General features: G+C 44.6%; 1 protein-coding gene and 1 long non-coding RNA gene across 4 annotated transcripts in view; one reads left to right on the forward strand and one right to left on the reverse strand.

Annotated features, from left to right (window-relative positions):
- Nucleotides 1–1,276, reverse strand: part of LOC120375502 — a 251,891-nt gene extending 250,615 nt beyond the window's left edge. For both annotated transcript variants that reach the window (XR_005586586.1, XR_005586587.1), the window contains exon 1: nt 898–1,276. This is a non-coding gene — a long non-coding RNA (uncharacterized LOC120375502). The remainder of the gene's footprint in view (nt 1–897) is intronic.
- The window catches only part of UBASH3B (ubiquitin associated and SH3 domain containing B), a 104,121-nt gene that overhangs the window by 77,968 nt on the left and 8,304 nt on the right, over nt 1–17,849 (forward strand). For both annotated transcript variants that reach the window (XR_005586585.1, XM_039496162.1), the window contains exons 7-12: nt 2,404–2,539; nt 5,435–5,555; nt 7,441–7,563; nt 9,487–9,579; nt 11,355–11,499; nt 15,699–15,805. Coding sequence is in view for 1 of the 2 variants with exons in the window: in XM_039496162.1 (XP_039352096.1) it covers nt 2,404–2,539; nt 5,435–5,555; nt 7,441–7,563; nt 9,487–9,579; nt 11,355–11,499; nt 15,699–15,805 (725 nt within the window). In the remaining variant the exon portion in view is untranslated. The remainder of the gene's footprint in view (nt 1–2,403; nt 2,540–5,434; nt 5,556–7,440; nt 7,564–9,486; nt 9,580–11,354; nt 11,500–15,698; nt 15,806–17,849) is intronic.

Here is a 17,849-nt window from a genome sequence, read left to right on the forward strand (position 1 = left end):
TCTCATGACAGTCTCAAGACTCCACCCCAGAACAACTCCCTGGCTTCTGTTGCTCAGGGTGTGCAGAGGGGCCTTTCGGTGGGCTATGAAGATGCTGTGATTCTGGACAGAGAACAATTCTATTGTCTATAGATTCTTTCACCATGCTCACCATCTTAATATCTGGGCACCTTCCAGTCCCGCATTGCAGCCCACACTCCTCTTGTTAAGGGGTTTCTCGGGGGCACCCAAGTGTAGTGTTCTGCCTGAATGAGGTAACCCTATACATTGCCCCATTGGTACGTCCAAATATTTATTTTTCTCATAAGGTAAGGGGGCATTAGCACCAAGGACATGATACTTTTTATTGCTTGCTGGCCGCGATGATATGATCCCCTGGCAGATCGCCTACTGGCAAACACAGACAGCCTATTTTCTTTCATTGGTAGAGACTAGCGAGAAACCCCTCAGAGCAAGTCAAGAGTCTTCTCCTGACATATTTAAAGCAATTAATCCAGGTGCAAAGAGAAGGTGGCTATTTCCGTGTCAAAGCAAATGACGGCACACATTAGCCCACGAGTTATTCTTAAGGACTAAGAAAATGCACATCGCAGCAAGAGCCACTGCAATCAATAGAGGGTTGGTTGAATTTTTGTAATTGCCTGTTTTAATTTACTCCTGAGGATGTTGGCCTAAGCCCTTGAACATCTCGCTGCGATGGCTTTATTCTGAGCATACCCCATTTGATTAGCATATTTAATGAAAAAGAAAAAGGAAGTGATCTAGTCTCTAAGTTTGCACCATATCTTATAAGTGGGGAGATAGACTCTCTTAAGGAGAGGGCAGAATTCATCCCTTTTCTCTCGTGCCAGTTGTAAAACTGGTGTAAACTCTATTGACTTAAATACAGTCACTCACAATTTACGCTGGTATAATTCAGAAGAGAATCATGTCTAAGATCTCGGCTGCTGTTATTGTTTACGTTATCCTTTCGCTCGCAAGTATCAAAATTGGATATTCCAGTGATATTCATTGTATCCATCTGTAATGGCCCCTTAAAAGCAGCCTGATGCACTGGCAAGTTAGTGTCTATATAAGAAGATTTCAAGATTGTCACTCTGCCTGCGTGCCACACTGAAGCCTAGAACGTTGAGTCAGTGTGAAGGGATGGAAACAGCTACAAACATGGCTGGGAGATCTTTCTGCTTAGAATATGACCAGGTTTAATCATGACCAGAAGTCGTGATCTGTTACCATCCAATTTTAAAGTTCTCAGCCATTTTGACTTTACGAATTATACCCGTGCAGTGAACAGCTACAGTAAGACACATATCTATGCCATGTCATGGCCTAGATCATTGTGATATTAGAGGTAACTCAACCAATTACCACTCTTATTCTACAGCTAATTTGCATGCAACAATTTCATTGGTTGTATGAGGAAGACTGCACACATGGTAGATTAATTGGCCCAACTGCCACACCCACGTGACCGCATGGGTTAACATGGTACACTGCAGTAGCACCTAAGGGTCATGACAAGGTTGGGTTCCATTGTGCTAGGGACTCTACAATCATATAATAAATGACAGCTCATGCCCCAAAGTTGGCTGAAGACTGCCTCCCAACCCTTTTTTTTTTTAGGTTGTTCTTGACTGCAGTGGTTCTCAAAGTTTGGGGCTCGGGACCCATTTGCAAAGATCTATTGTGACCTGGTAAATAGCTTTAGTACAAAAAAATTGGAGTTACTAAATATTTGTTGCCAACGATATATGTTACCCACGTTAACGTCATAAGCATTAAATAAGTACAGCATGCCGATCATGTTGTGGTGGTTACAGCTCCTGTCTCATGGGGTGGCTGGGTATAGCTCCCTGCTCTGGACATTGTAGTGTCTAGGGTCGCAGTGCCACTCGCTCAAGTTTGGCCTGGCCAGCCCCCTTTCATGACAGAGGGTCGGCTGGGTCAAACCTGAGTGGAGCCGCAATCCCATGCACCAGGTTTCAGCGCCCAGAGCAGGGAGCTGAGCCCAGCCAGACCTGTGAGACCGGAGCCACAGAAGCTGCTGCTGTTGGGGGAGTGCGTCACAGGCTCTGCAATAGCTCCCCTTGCAGGGCCGCCAGCCACCCTTTGACAGAAACCAATTTCCTCATTGGGCCTCCCACGCAGCCCTTGGGAACATTCTGTTGACCCAGTTTGGGGTGACGACCTATGGGTTAAGAAACCCTGTCTCTAATGAACTGTAGAGTTCTTTGGGGCTGGTCCTTACTCTGAACATGTACAGCACCGAGCATATACTGGAATACAAATAATAATAAAACCCCTTATTGCCCTGTCTCAGGCTCTGGGAACATCCTGGCACAACTCTGAGGACAATAAGTCAAAGGAACATTTTCTAAGCAAGCGTCTCTTTATTTGTGGCAGATCTTACTCGATTCTGAGTACCAGTTCTTCCCCATCCCCTCTAACCTTCAATGATGGAGCTCCGGAAAGAAGACAGCAAGAAGATCAAGGACCTGGGGACACAGGGCCACTCACAATCATCTGCCAGACAATGCACGTAAGGATTCATGACACTGTGAATAACACAGCTAAATACCACCTAACTATAGTAATATTAACTAGTAATACAATCAGTATAAATACTAATTAATAATTAGTTACATTAATTAGTGATTTTTAATTAGGGCACCTAGAGCCTTGGGTAGACCTCTTTATATTATTTAAATTAACATTTATAAATAAGGAACGTCCCCATCATATCAGCTTTACATCCCTTGCAACTGAGCAATTTCTGGTTCAATGCATGTTAAGGACTAAGGCAGTGGTTCTCTCATCCTTTTCCATACTGTGACGCCGTTTAACAGCAGCAAATAGTTTCAGGACTTTCCACTTTCCATCTAGCCCAGGGGTGGGCAAACTTTTTGGCCCAATGGCCACATCTGGGTGGGGAAATTGTATGCAGGGCCATGAATGTAGGGCTGGGGCAGGGGGTTGGGGTGCGGGAGTGAGTGAGAGGTGTGGGAGGGGGTACGGTGTGCAGAAAGGGTCTCAGGGCAAGGGGTTGGGGTGCAGGAAGAGTGAAGGGTTCAGGAGGGGGCACAGAGCAGGAGGTTGGGGTGCAGAGTGCAGCAGGGGGCTCAAGGCAGGGGGTTAGCAGGCTCAGGGCAGGGGTTGGGGTGCAGGGTGGGTTTGGGCTTTGGCCTGGCGCCACTTACCTCAAGTGGCTCCAGGGTGGCAGCAGTGTGCAGCGGGGCTAAGGCAGGCTCCTTGCCTGCCCTGGCCCTGCACCAGTCCCAGAAGTGGCCAGCATGTCCGGCAGCAGCTCCTGGAGGTGGGGTGGGGCAGGTGGCTCCGCCGCACGCTGCCCTCGCCTGCAGGTACCACCCCTGAAGCTTCCATTGGCCGCGGTTCCCCATTCCCAGCCAATGGGAGCTGCAGGGGGTGGTGCCTGCAGGCGAGGGCAGCGCACAGAGTCTTCTGCAAGGACACGGTGCCGACCATTTCTGGGAGCAGTGCAGGGCTAGGTCAAGCAGGGAACCTACCTTATCCCCACTGTTCCACGGAGCTAGCAAACCCGCAGGCCGGATTGAAAGCCCTGACAGGCCAGATCTGGGTGCCCTCCCCTGATCTAGCCACACACCAAGAATGCTGGTCATGTCCCTCAGACTTCTTTGCCACCCCGAGTTTGGGAACTCAGATTAAAGCAGGGTGGTCCTGGAGGTGAGTTGTATAGAAAACATGGCAAGGCAGGAGTCACAGCCTATTTCAAAACGTAGGTGGGCTTGCCCACAAGGACTCAGTGACCTAAGGACTGGTAACAGACTAGGAAGTCATTTGCTACTAAGTTGTCTGTTGGAATCCAGCCTAGCGCTGGAAAACCGTTAGCACACGGGTATGTCTACACTGCATTTAAAAACCGAGGCTGGCCTGTGCCAGCTGATGCTGGGCTCGGGCTGAGGGGTGTAGACATTCAGGCCTGTGCTGGAGTCCGGGCTCTAGGACCCTCTGAGATGGGAGTGTCCCAGAGTTCAGGCTGGAGCCCAATCCTGACTGTCTGCACCACAATTAAACAACCCCTTACCTGAGCCCGAGACAGCTGGCCCAGACCAGCTGCCAGTGTCTAACAGCAGTGTAGACATACCCTTAGTGCTCGGCAGAAGGGTCCCCACAGACAGTTAGTGTGCAGCATGCTGCAGCACTATAAATATATGCCCCAGCTTGCTGGCTTCCAAGTCAAGCCCTTAGAATCAGATGGCTGTTTGGTGGTATATATTGAATGAGTTGCTTTCGGCCCTGCTCCCAGTGGCCAGCTTTCCACAGCACAAAGCTGCCACCAGTGTCGACAGAAATGCAAAGAATTGAATGCAGGGGAGAGGGAGGCAGAAACTGAACTGTGGAGGTGGTCAGGAAGGAGACACGTGGGGTAATGTGGGGGGAATCTTGCACTACCACTGCCTGTGCTATACGTGTTCTGTGGATGAAATGTGTCTCTCACTCCAAAGATGTCAATGCAGCAGCATGTTTATTTTAAAATATTCAGAACCATCCCTCACCCCTCCCAGTAGCTAAAGGGTCACCCTGTCAAGACCAGGGGGGCCTAAACGTTAGATTGACCAGCTTTGCAATTGGTTTGTAGTATCCGCACACAACATTGTGCCATCTTCCCATTCTGCCTGTCTGCTCTGTTTTTGTCGGAGTAATGAAACTTAAGAAGCTTTCACTGTGCTAGTGAAACTCGCTCCCCGTACTTGGCACTGGAATCTAGTCTCGCTTGGGGTACATCAGGCACTGTTAAAGTAAACCCAGGTGAACAGGTTCTGCATGGTTTTAATGGCAAATCTCCAGCAGCTAGTTTCACACCAACAGCTCATTCTCTACGTCTGATTCGACTGTGCTGTGCTGGGGAGCTCGGGTTACAATTATCTGCTGGCTTTAAGGGGACATTACAGATCCCAAGCTCTAAAGATAACATCTGTCCCCAGAATACCTATGGAACAAGGATACATAGGGCCTTCTTCTTTCATGTACACCACATTTACACTAATATAGCTCACCTTAACTGATCACTCTCATTGAAGTGTGTACGGTAACACCCATTGTTTCATGTTCTCTGTGTGTGTGTGTGTATATATATATATATATATCTTCCTATTGTATTTTCCACTACACGCATCCGATAAAGTGGGCTGTAGCCCACGAAAGCTTATGCGGAAATAAATGTGTTAGTCTCTAAGGTGCCACAAGTCCTCCTGTTCTTTTTGTGGATACAAAGACTAACACGGCTCTACTCTGAAAACTGATATCAATGATTTACTTCAGTGAAGTGACCAGTGCCCCTTGTTCATACTAGGATTAATTCAAGAGTCAGGTCCTTACTCTTAAATAAATTGGCACTAAGAAAAAGGCACTTGGATTCTCACCATGGCCAAACTTCCTGTCACTTTGCTTTCAGCCCCTGAGAGTAACCAGCCAGCCAGGGCTTCAAAAACGATGTCTTTTTGTCTGCCGGCATGGGGAGAGAATGGATGTTGTGTTTGGAAAGTACTGGTTGTCCCAGTGTTTTGATGCCAAAGGTGAGTCAGTTGCTGCAGGATCGGTTAATCCCCAGCTTTTGGGGTAGAGTGGGTTTAAGAAGAAAAGTTTAAGTGGATTGTCTCCTGGGCAAACTCCACTGGAATGTAACTCATAGGGGAAGGCTGACTGAGATACCATTTTAACAGCACTCTGAAGTGGTTAGGGACAGTGTGAAATACCAACAGATCTGTTTCTTCTCTGCAGTCTTGAATTAGGCCTTTGATTAAGTAGGGTTGTATCATAGTGGAGTTAGGCACACAGTGGAGCTAGCCCAGCCACATCCATATTAATCTGTGGCTGCAGCCACTGCAAACTACCAAACTGGGGTGGGGATGTGGTGGATGAATACCATGCTTGACCACATTGGTCTGCCCTGCAAGTGGGGTGGGAAATCATCTGAATAAAAGACCTCATTGAAACAATAAAACCTCTCCATAATCATTCTTATTTGTAAGCTAAAGCCATTCCTACACCAGGGATTTGCCCTGATTCTAGCCATTGGCAATCCAGCCATGGGGCCCCAATGCAAACTCTTAGTGCATGTCTACACTTACCTCTGGAGCGATCGATCTAGCAGGGGTCAATTTATCGTGTCTAGTGAATGCACGATAAATCGACCGCCGAGCGCTCTCCCGTCAACTCCGGTACTCCACCAGAGCAAAAAGCATAGGCGAGTCGATGGGGGAGCGTCAGCAGTCGATCTACCACAGCGAAGACACCGCGGTAAGTAGCTCTAAGTACGTTGACTTCAGCTATGCTATTTTCATAGCTGAAGTTGTGTAACTTGGACTGATTTAGCTCCACCCAGCCACAACCAGTGTAGACCAGGCCTAAGTGCAGACAGACAAAGCCACTCTTTGCACTGGTAGCTCTTAATCCTAATTGAAACCAGAGTAAATGGCACGAGAGCAAATCACGGCTTAGAATGGTTTGCCTTGTCTACACTAGGATTTGCAGCAATGCCATTAGGTGGTGAGTGATGGCTAAAATTGAGGCAACTCCCCAATATAGACAAAGCCTTAGTATTCCTGATAGTAATAAGTTATCCACAGTAATTCCAGGTATAGTTAGTACTTGAGCTGGTTGGGATTTTTTCAATTAATTTTTTTTTTCCATCAGAACGTGTCGATTCGTTGAAACCAATCCTGTTTGCGGGAAAGAGTCAGCTCTACCTTTTGAAAAAAGTTTGGAAAAAAACTTGAAAATGTCAAAACCTCCCGTTCCTGACATTTTTTAAACAAAAAAAAAATCATCCCATTTTTTGGTTTCAAATTACTTTTCATGTAGAAAATTTAACAAAGTATAGTTAAAAATATTAAAATTTTAAAAGGTCCAAAATAAAATCAAACATTTTGAAATGATCAAAATGAAACATTTCATTTGGCCCAAACTGAAATTGTTCTCAGATTGCCATGGAAATCCTGAAAATGTTCATGAAATAGTTCTGATTCAGAACAGGAAAAATTTTGAATTCTGAAAAGTGCTCCCACAACGTGAAAACCCTTTCCCGCTCAGTTCTGGTTAACATCTGTTGTGTGCAAGCTGTTGTGAATGAAGGACAGGGACGGCTCCAGGCACCAGCGCACCAAGCGCATGCCTGGGGCGGTCTGCCGGTCGCCGTGAGTCAGGCTGCCTTCGACGGCATGCCTGCAGGAGGTCCGCCAGTCCCGTGGTTTCAGCGGCAATTCGGCGGCCGGCACGCTGAAGGTGTGGGACCGGCAGACCTCCCGCAGGCATGCTGCCAAAAGCTGCCTGACTGCCGTGCTTGGGACAGCAAAATACATAGAGCCGCCTCTGATGAAGGGTTGTAATGGGCATGATACTGAATGCTTTTCTCAGTCATCCACTAATTCCAGTACCTGCTTCTAAACTTTCCCCTAACAGGAAGGTATATGCGAACAAACCTGAATATGCCTCACAGCTTACCTCAAAGAAGTGGTGGTTTCAGGGATTATGAAAAAGATGCACCAATCACCGTGTTTGGTTGCACACAAGCAAGACTTGTTGGTAAGCTCTCGTCGGCTGAGACAATAGTTTGCGCAAGAAGCATTTATATCTCCTCCCACACATGCCAGAAAAGAAAGCGCAAGTGCAATATGGAAAAATTCAATCAGGTGCCAGAAGCTAAAAGAGTTTAGACACGTCGAGAGCCTTCAGAAAGTTTCTTCAATTTAATTAGAAAAGAACTTCCTTTAAAGTCAGCCTGGCCCCATTCAGCCGCCACTGCGGCAGGAAGAACAATGCACAAAATCAAAGCAATTAGGCGTGCAGCTGTGTTGCACATAAAAGTGCCCTGTAAATTTGCCACACTGTGGAAGATTGTTGATAATGATGGTAGTAAAAGTATTACAGTTAACATGACAGTTGCTGTATGCAAAATATGTTCCTGACTTGATTTTGACAAGCTTAATTTTTTATCTGTAGTTTGCAGCACAAACATGGTTTTATCTCCCCAGTGGGGTTTCATATTTACACTATCAAGTATAGTTCAAGTCAAATCAGGCACCTCCCCCATTCTGTTCTTGGCCTGTTTCATAAGGGGAATATGTAGCCTTCTACCACTCTACTTTATAGAGTGAGAGTAAGTTATTTGCTGAGTTCAGAAACAACGTTACAGATTTTGGTTCGTCCAACTTGAGACACCTTTAAGAAGCTGATTTTCAGAGCATTTTCTGAACAGCAGGCCTCTTTAAAGTGTCTCATGTTGGGAACCCAAGATTACTGCACACTTTGAAAAATGTAGGCCTTTTAAATAAAACCGGATCAGGATATAATAATAGCATGGTCAGACTGCAGGGGCAGTTCTCAAGGAAGGTCAGTAAAACCTGCGCTCATAATACACACAACAGAAGGGCTAATTCAGAAACAATGAGAACACTTCACTGGCACCATTCACTGGGGTCAGTGTGTGTGAAATGAAATGTATACATGACCAACACTACCCTACATAACAGAGCTCGTTAGCACTGTTACAGCATGCCTGCCATCTACAGGCGAAAGCTCTGTTCTGCACAAATGCTAGAATCCCAGAGCTATCATTTCAAACAGTCCTTGACCTGGTTAGTAAAACAGCAGCTCTGAATCAAGTGGCGAAAGATTTTCACACATGCATCGCCTTCAGCTGTGCACTCCGCTTTCCCCACAGGTTCAAAAACCAGTTAAACATATGTACAGTTATAATTAAACATTTAACAAGATTAATAACCCTTGTATTCCCCCTCCCTTTGTCTGCCCTATTTAAATTATAAGCTTTTTATAGATCAGGGACCGCCTCTTATTATGTGACTGTACGTATACAGCACCTTGCACAATGGATTCCCAGTCTCATTTGGGTCCCTGAGGTGCTACTGTAATATAAATAATCATAATGTTGGGCCTGATTCTCATCTTACTTCCACTGATTTTACACCAGATGAGGCTCTCAACTACTGAGTTAAGTGGAGTTATTCCTGATTTAGTTGAGTATAAATGAAATGAGACTCAAGCCTGTTATATTTTTCCCATGCACAAAGAGCAAATCTGTGTTTTCAGTGTAAGATGGCAATCTAAAATAGAGAAATCTACAAGAACAAATAAGAATTAAGTCTCCAGGAGAGAGCACAGTATTGGTGTGTCTGTCCTGAAACAGGCTACAGCCATTCTGAGCACAAAATGGCTGCCGTTTCTCTGTACACTGACTGAGTTCTTAGAAACTGAAGAAGACTGCACAGAAAAAGGTACCACAGCTTCACAGCTGTCTGTGCCACAAAGCATAGTATACTACTGAAATAAAATCTGCTGGATAAATAGGTCTACAAAAAAATAACCAATCCAATTGGAGAACTTCATTAGCTTCCTGCTATGTTACAACTACATTGAAGCATGCATGCTGCAATTACTGTGATGTCTACTATAATGTTTGTATCAGTGATGCTAAGCTTTTGCTTGCAGGTGAAGCCTTGCTGGAAAGTAACACTGTTATTGAACATGTCTACTGTTCCCCGTCGCTGCGCTGTGTACAGACAGCACACAATATTCTCAAAGGTAAGAAGCAGACAAGGGAGAGAGTCTGGATTTTTCCTGTTTTCCGGGGAAGCCAGCAATGAAAAACCCATTTGTTTAATGGAAGGCCTCAAAAATAGCATGCCTCTTCCCGGCACTATACAGATTAAGTTACAAGGAACAGGGATCGTCATGCTTTGGGGTATGAAGCCACTGCCAGCTGAGGCAGGAAATGGGTTTTCTTTCCTCTCCTCCATTGCATAGCATTGCACAATAGTCAGGCACAATATGAGGCTTCTACTGAAGTCAGGATACCAGCTCGATGGATCAATGGCCTGTTTTCATATGGCAGTTCTTGTGTCCAAGCGCCCTGATTAACATTACATTCTCAGTCTAACAGATTCCAATGCCCTAGAGCAGTGGTTCTCAACCAGAGGTATATGTACCCCTGGGGGTACAAAGAAACCTTCCCGGGGGTACATCAACTCATCTAGATATTTGCCTAGTTTTACAACAGGCTACATAAGTCAGTGCTTGGTTTTACAGTTCTATATACTGAACGCTGAAATGTAAGTACAATATTAATATTCAAATTGATTTATTTTATAATGATATGGTAAAAATGAGAAAGTCAGCAAATTTTCAGTAACACTGCGATGTGACGCTTTTGTATTTTAGCTCTGATTTTGTAAGCAAGTAGTTTTTAAGTGAGGTGAAATTTGGGCGTATGCAAGACAAATCAGACGCCTGAAAGGGGTACAGTAGTCGGGAAAGGTTGAGAGCCACTGTCCTAGATCATGTGTAAGCTACTGAGTACATAGCAGCATATAGAGTATTACAGGGCATATTCCTGGGGGACGGGGTCATGGGCAACATTCCTGGGTATATGCTTTTCAACTAAGCAAAGCCCTGAGCAAATAATTGCCTTCCCTTGATTATACTCGTAGTAGGCATAGATTGTGCATGAGTGCTGTGGGTAAGCCTGAGCTTGGGGGCATATTGCTTAGACTGAACTCCTCAGGGCAGGGTCTGTCTCTTTGTTATATGTTTGAACAGGTGCCTACCACGCCGGGGTGCTATATAATATTGACACTGCTTTTGTAGTTTATATTGGAGCCGGGGGTGGAGGGGCTATTACCCATTTCCAGGTGCCCAAACGTACGATTTTTAAATCTTTTGTATGGTGTGGTATATGTATAAGTTTAGTGTTCAGTACATCCTTTTTAACTTCACCATCCCAATGCAAACACACTGTGATGCAAGGAAATGTGAGCTCCCCCTGTTGGTTCTGCAGCTATTAACTAATGCTAATGTCTTTCACCGGTAAACATGCTGGTGCCATCAAGAAAGATGCTGCTGCACAGACTGGGCTGGGAAGCAAAGGCTAACATGTTAGCTCCCTTGGCCAATGGAAGCGTAAGGTGTGCATGGAGCTGCCATCATCTTCTCTTCAGAATCATCAGCACGCTTATCAGCTCTGCACCCTTCGACCATTTGGAATGTACAATCTGAAGAGGGCTCCATACAAAATACAGAGTTATGTCTAGATGAGGGGCACTTCTTTACTTCTGTTCACTTACGTGACACATGGACATACCTGCCATTCATATATATGGTAAACTAGCTACATGCACAAGCAAATACTGGAGTTGTGCACATCTGGCCCTGACTCTCAACCCGTAGAAGAATTTGTTGATGTCTAATCAAAATACCACCAATAAAAAAAGAAAAACCCCAATCCTAAATCCTCTTGTCCCCAGTCCCATCCCTTGCTTCCAGGGATTCCCCCCCACACACCTTTTTTTTTTCTCTTTCAGGTTTGCAACAAGAAAATAACCTAAAGATTCGAGTAGAGCCGGGCTTATTTGAGTGGACAAAATGGGTCTCTGGTACCACATTACCTGCCTGGATACCCGCAGTGGATTTAGCTGCAGCCAATCTGTGTGTTGATACAACCTACAGGTAGCAGAACTTGGCATGTCACTCTCACAGAGTTTCCTTAGCAATGAATAATTTGAATTTAATGCATAGGAGAGAAAGGAACGAAACACCAGGGACCCAAACCTAAGCTCTGGCTGAGCTGTTGGCTACCTTTGTACTGTCCCTGGGGCTGCTGGGAGCTTATTGAGTTCCCAGCCTAAATTAGAGCAGGCTCAGGTCTGCTCTAATTTGCATTAGCTAGTAATGGTGCCCTAGAAGCATGGCTCACCAGAGAATTGCTGCACTCTAGGTATGTCTTTGATAAACTGTGCCCCCGGAGCTAAGGTTCCCCCATTCCCATGGAATCCTCATATGCCCCATTAGTGCAGCTGAGCCGTGCAAAGTGGAGCATTTCATGGGCCAGGGTGTAGCCCTGCATTTTTTTTTTAAACCATGTTTCAGAGCTTTGGGATTTGGGCTCTGGATCTGAACTCTGCAGTCCAGGCTTATCTCTGCTTCAAAAGGTAATAAAAGAGCTAGTTGAGCTGAGTCAGTTCTCTGTGGTGGACATTTATAGCCTCAGTCACCAGCTACCCCACTGATGCAAATCTTGGATATGGATTTGGGTTTCTGATTGCATGGTTGGGGCCCTTAATTATACACTTGGCAACATGCTGAGGAACATGTTAGCGTCCACTAGTAATTTCAAGGCATCCTTGGGACAGACCCTTGTCCTCTTTCCACTCCTAGCGCCGTCATCATCTTCCCGACTCAGATAGCCCAGCCCTATCCAGCCAGCTAGCACCAATCACTCACCAATCATCTCTCCACAGGACTCTGGTCTCAAGACTCCTGCCTTTGTCCACCCCTAGGATGCCTCCATTTTAGGGCCAGGCTCCTCCAGGAGCTAAACCCATTTACACTAGCGGAAGGTCTGGCCCTTAATGTTCAATTTTCCTCTGGTGTTTGTTCTTCCTTCCTGGACTACTATTTCATTGTGGCTGGGAAGGCAGCCAAAGTCCACAAGAATTGTAAGTTAATGGTTAATCAACACGAGAAGCTCCTGCAGTGGCCCCCCTCCTTTTTATTCATTCCCACATTTGACATTGCCAGGCACAAAGTGCCCATATAAGTCTTCAGTTTCCCTTCCGAAAAGCTCATGTTCCCTAAAGTGAACATTAAGTGTCACTGGAACAAATGCAGAAGACACATGTTTTTTTAAACTTTCAATATTATTGCAAATGAAACTCTTATTGGAGAAGGCTCTTTTCTCTCATGACCCTCTTCTGTAAGTAGCAGGAGACGAGGCTTTAAAGCCAACTCCAGTTTCCTTTTTTTATCTGTATGTGCACACAATACAGCCGAGTGGTTAATACTGCTTAATAGTAAGCACTGATCGTTGCGCCTTCCATCAGAGGATCTCAGACACTAACTGCTGAACCCTCGCAAATGCTCCTCTGAGTGAAGTATTCTCCATGAGAGGTGGAATGAGGGGTTTTGTCTCCCCACCCAGTGAAAAATTTCAGCAGGTTTTTTAAAAATAATTGTTTTCATCAGAATTTTTTAGGTTTTCATCTAAAAGCCTGAAAACAAACATCATTTCTACTTTTCAGCAACCAAAAGGTGAACATTTTTCAGTTTCAAATTTTTCAGTTGCCAGACTGAAAATATTTTAGTATTGGAGTTTTCAGCAAAAACTCAGAAATTACTGATGAAACCAGAAATGTTTTCATTAAAATTTTCATGTAATTGAAAAACCATTTCCCCCTCAAATAAACATTTTGATGGAAAGTTTCTGATAATTTATAATCAGAGGAAACTGACACACCCTTTTTAAAAATTGGCACAACATGAATTTTTCTTTCAGTCTTCTGGAACTTCCCCAGTGCTCCAAGACTTATTGAAAAATCAACAATTGGCGGTCCAGTGAGCTCCTCAGCCAGCTCTTTTAAAACCCCTTTGGTGCCAGCAGCTTCTGCTGTCAAATACTATTGCATTTAGCCTCAAGTTCTCAGCAATTGCTAACCAAAGCTCCATCTCACACCAAGGGAGTTGCTGCTTGAAATGTAAGGATGCTGACTCATACACAGTGCCTACCTGTGTTGTAAACGGCTGGAAGGCATACAGAGAGGCTAAATAAAACAGCTTGGTAGGAATAGTCTCATATATCGCACAAGGAATTAAGGAATAGATAAGATGACCTTCTGGGTTTTCCCTGCTTCCAAATCTATGATTCATTTATGCTATGGGTATGTCTACACTACCCGCAGATTGGCGGGTAGCGATCAGTCCAGAGGGGATCGATTTATCGGTCTAGTATAGACGCGATAAATCGACCCTCGAGCGCTCTCCCGTCAACTCCTGTACTCCACCACCACGAGAGGCGCAGGCAGAGTTGATGGGTGAGTGGCAGCAGTCAACTCACCACAGTGAAGACACCACGGTAAGTCGATCTAAGTATGTCGACTTCAGCTACGTTATTCACGTTGTGTAACTTAGATCGACCCTCCCCCCGCCCCCCGCAACCCCAGTGTAGACCAGGCCTAAACAGCTTCTGAAACAGCAATAGATTTTAGGGAAAGGTCATGTGATCCTGGGCAGCACTCAGTCACATTGGTGAAATGTCAAAATTATTGTGAATTCTCATCAACAGTAAACCATCTGTTTTAGAGAGAAGGGAAGGATCTTAAACGCAAACTAAAAGGTCTCAGATAAAATCATTCCCACCTTATAAATAATGTAACACAGGAAATTCCAACACATGGGTGTTTGGTGACAACTTATTTTGCAGCTGCTTTTTGTGGTTTGTGATATGATCAGAAACCCTGAATCCATTTATTACACCAGAGTTACTCTATTTTAGGATGACCTAGTAGAAATAAGCAACCAAAGAAAAAACAAACAAACAAAACAAAACAATCTTTCAATCCTTTCATGCCTAATTATACCATATAGCTGCTTATATTTTGTCCTCCCTGCCTACAAATTACCTTTTTGGGTCTGTGGAAATATATAGTCATTGTGCATATTGCACCTAAACAGAGATACTTACACTGCACTTATTCCAGAAAGGGTATCATCACATTGCTAACACTAAGCAAAGCAGCGAGAACACAGGAACATAGCCAGTTCAGGAAACACAAAGCTTCTGGGAAGACTATAAAGTATGTTCTCCTAGCCAAAAAGGAAACTTGCTCTTGTGTGGTCTGATGGTTAAACTAGAGGACTGGGTGAACGCCTGGAGCCCTAGCCTCCTGCTGTCAGAGATGAGTAATTCCATCTGACACCAATGGGAGTTTCCTCATATCCTGGGATGGAATTAGGAGACAGGGCTTTTCCTTGTGTCCCAGGGACAGGAATAGGGCCTTCTGTTCCCCGACCCCCAACCCCAAGCTCTCCCAATGGCTTGCCTCCAATACCACTCCCATTGAATTCATTGGCCAAAATCACACCAGGCAAGTCACTTAACCACTCTGGCCTTGTTGCACTGAGCTGGTCTTAAACATTTCCCACCAGTGCAGTACCATGCTTTTCTAAGGCAGCAGCAGCCCCTGGTGTTTTTACCACCACGTCATCTGATCCTGCTCTGAGCAGGTCTAGACAACACTGTGATTAATAACACCAGCGCCTCATCTATACTAGAGTTCCCACCATTACTACCACTGGCAGAGCTGTACTGGTGGGAAATTTGAAGAAATAACTCAGTGAAGACATAGTCTCTGTTTCATTTTACCCACCTCTAAAACAGGGGCAGTATCACTCACAAACTTCACGTGGGTGCTGGGGAGTTTAATTAATTGCTTTGAGATTCTCTGATCAAAGGACCTATTGAAGTGCAAAGTGTTGTTATTATTACTATTACACGCGACTGCAAGTGTAACATGCTTGTATAAGTATGCTGCTTTCCATCTCTAGTGACTGGTGTACATAGAAGGAAACAGTTTACTACTGCTGCCAGCTAATGGAATTACTCCTTTAGCTCAAGAGATGGAGGTCTGTATTTGGGTGCCTAAAGTCCAAGGTTCAAAGCCCACTGATAACCTATGGAAATGCTCCGGACACAAATAACAAGGTGTAGGAGGTTGAGTTATTTAGAAGGATTAGAGAAACAACAGAGATTTCTTGTTTAACACACGGGCACTGGCAATGCATGTTTTCAACCAGTGTGTACAGGGTCTAAGTAACTTGCATTTAAAATCTCTCCTCCTGAAAATTTATTGTGTTCGTTTTTCTGTCCGTAGACCTCATATACCCGTCAGCAAGTTAGTGGTTTCAGAGTCTTACGACACATACATAAGTAGAAGCTATCAAGTAACGAAAGAAATCATAAGTGAATGCAAAGGCAAAGGTAAGTGGTTCTGCACCATGATACAGAGGGATCTAATGATCCAAAACCACAGATAGGCACTCTGGAACTGAATAACAATGGCTAGTCGCTGTCTCTGTCAAAACCCCATCTCTGAATCCTCTCAGCCCACAGACATTGGGGATTCAAGACCTGAGTGAAACTGTGTAGTTCAGGCTCATGTCTAGGGAAAATATTCTATTGTCTGTTATTACCAGGTTTGTCCATAACCAGAACCAGTGGTCACGAGACCCTAATGTTTTAGGAGCCCTACAAACTAGGCAAGCTGTGCAAGTTTCCCCTGTTTTCTCTGCCCATGGAACAACTCCACTCCAGGCCATTTCCTCCCTCCCATCTCCACCACCAGGACCAGAAGGAGAGTCTTTGTTTGGCCTAGTATGGATGCCTAAGGCTGGTCATTGCTACAGCACAGGCTTGTTTTGCACCTGAACAAAACGAAAAAAAATGTTTTCAAATAAAATGTTGAAATCAGTTATGGTGAATAGAAACCGAACATTAAAAGCGTTGAGATGGGATATTTCTAGAACCCCAGCTGTTTTACTTGTTTGTTTTTACTGATACTTTCGCAAGCTTTTTTAGAAATAATTTGCCCCAAAAAGCAGGTAGAAGAACCCAGGGTGAAAACATGGACCTCTAAAGAAGCTGACAATTTGTGCATGCCCAACTTGAGTCTCCTTAAAGGGACCTGATTTTCAGAGGGTAGGTATTGAAGATCTTTCTGAAAATCAAGATCCTTTAAGATACCTCAAGTTGGACACTCACAAACTGAGACACTCAGAATCACTAGTCACGTTTGAAATTCTTGGCCTTAACCTATCTGCCTGTTTCTCCATCTGTTAAATAAGAATATAAGAACGTCCATACTGGGTCAGACCAAAGGTCCATTTAGCCCAGTATCCTGTCTTCCGACAATGCCAAGTGCTTCAGAGGGAATGAATAGAACAGGTAATCATCAAGTGATCCATCCCGTCACCCATTCCCAGCTTCTGGCAAACAGAGGCTAGGGACACCATCCCCGCCCATCCCAGATAATAGCCATTGATGGACCTATCCTCCATGAACTTATCTAGTTTTTTTCTGAACCCTGTTATAGTCTTGGCCTTCACAACATCCTCTGGCAAGGAGTTTCACAGGTTGACTGTGCATTGTGTGAAAAAATACTTCCTTTTGTTTATTTTAAACCTGCTGCCTATTAATTTCATTTGGTGACCCTTAGTTCTTGCGTTATGAGGGTAATACACATCTCACATGGATATTTGAGGCATAATGAGTTAATGTTTATAAAGTACTTTTAGAAGATGGAAAGAATTGGGTGTGATTCGTGGATTACTATAGGATTGTTTCCTTTCACCTTGTTTGATTCAGCAAAGTTATTCTATCAAATAGAGCTGGTTGAGCATTTTTGAAAATCTGGAATTTTGTGAGGAAAAAAACCAGCATGAAAATGTTTCTACCAGCTCTACTACTGAATAGAATTCCTGAAAAAATGGGTGAACACAAAACAATTTCTGCTCTTTTTCAGTCGTTCTCATGAATTTCTTTGAGAATTTTACAACTAGCCATATGTTGAGTTAAAAAAAAATCACTCTAAAATAAAATACACTCTGACTAACACTTAAGAACTGAAAAACCAATGGTCAGCACTGACATGGCCAAATTTGAATTTAGGGAGGAGAAACAATAAAACCCCACTTAACGCTAAAGGCCTGATCCTAGAAGTGCTTTCAGTCAAACGCAGTACTGTTAAAATAATGGTATTACTTAGGGTAGGTCCATACTTAACGCGCGGGTCGACGCGGTGAGTTCGACTTCTCGGAGTTCGAACTATCGCGTCTAATCAAGACGCGATAGTTCGAACTCCCCACGCGCTCCGGTCGACTCCGGAACTCCACCACCGCGAACGGCGGTGGCGGAGTCGACCTTGGAGCCGCGGAGTTCGACCCCGCCGCGTCTGGACGGGTAAGTCAGTCGAACTAAGGTAGTTCGACTTCAGCTACGCTATTCGCGTAGCTGAAGTCGCATACCT

This window comes from Mauremys reevesii, linkage group 12, assembly GCF_016161935.1.
Source record: "Mauremys reevesii isolate NIE-2019 linkage group 12, ASM1616193v1, whole genome shotgun sequence".
NCBI classification, from domain to species: Eukaryota; Metazoa; Chordata; order Testudines; family Geoemydidae; genus Mauremys; species Mauremys reevesii.